Here is a 274-nt window from a genome sequence, read left to right as displayed (position 1 = left end):
GCCGGGCGAAAGCCTTTTTTCCCCCAAAGCGGCGAGGGCGGTCGGCGCAGGCGCGCCCCTGACGCGACCCGCGCCGCCACTTCCGCCCCGAGCGAGAGGCGGGGGAGGCGGGAGGGAGCCGCCGGGCGCCAGCCTAGGTCTCGGTGGAGGACGGCGGCCGCCGCGCGGGCTCGGAACTCACCAAGTACAGCGGCTGCCAGCGACACTGGGCATCCAGCTCTTCGAACTCCCGCTCGACAGCAGCGGGCATGGTGGCGCAAGCAGGCTGGCGCGA

The 274-nt window shown here is 74.1% G+C and overlaps 1 protein-coding gene across 3 annotated transcripts in view; it reads right to left on the bottom strand.

Moving 5' to 3' along the window:
- Window positions 1–268, bottom strand: part of PTPN2 (protein tyrosine phosphatase, non-receptor type 2) — a 97,027-nt gene extending 96,759 nt beyond the window's left edge. For all 3 annotated transcript variants that reach the window (XM_021712813.1, XM_008058927.1, XM_021712812.1), the window contains exon 1: window positions 182–268. In XM_021712813.1, the coding sequence (XP_021568488.1) occupies window positions 182–250 (69 nt within the window). In that variant the 5' untranslated portion in view covers window positions 251–268. The remainder of the gene's footprint in view (window positions 1–181) is intronic.
- Window positions 269–274: the final 6 nt, after the last annotated feature.

This window comes from Carlito syrichta, unplaced genomic scaffold (assembly GCF_000164805.1).
Source record: "Carlito syrichta isolate Samal-C Ts95f unplaced genomic scaffold, Tarsius_syrichta-2.0.1 Scaffold303652, whole genome shotgun sequence".
Taxonomy (NCBI): domain Eukaryota; kingdom Metazoa; phylum Chordata; class Mammalia; order Primates; family Tarsiidae; genus Carlito; species Carlito syrichta.
Note: the sequence above shows the minus strand (reverse complement) of the source record. Positions and strands in the feature narration are given on the sequence as shown.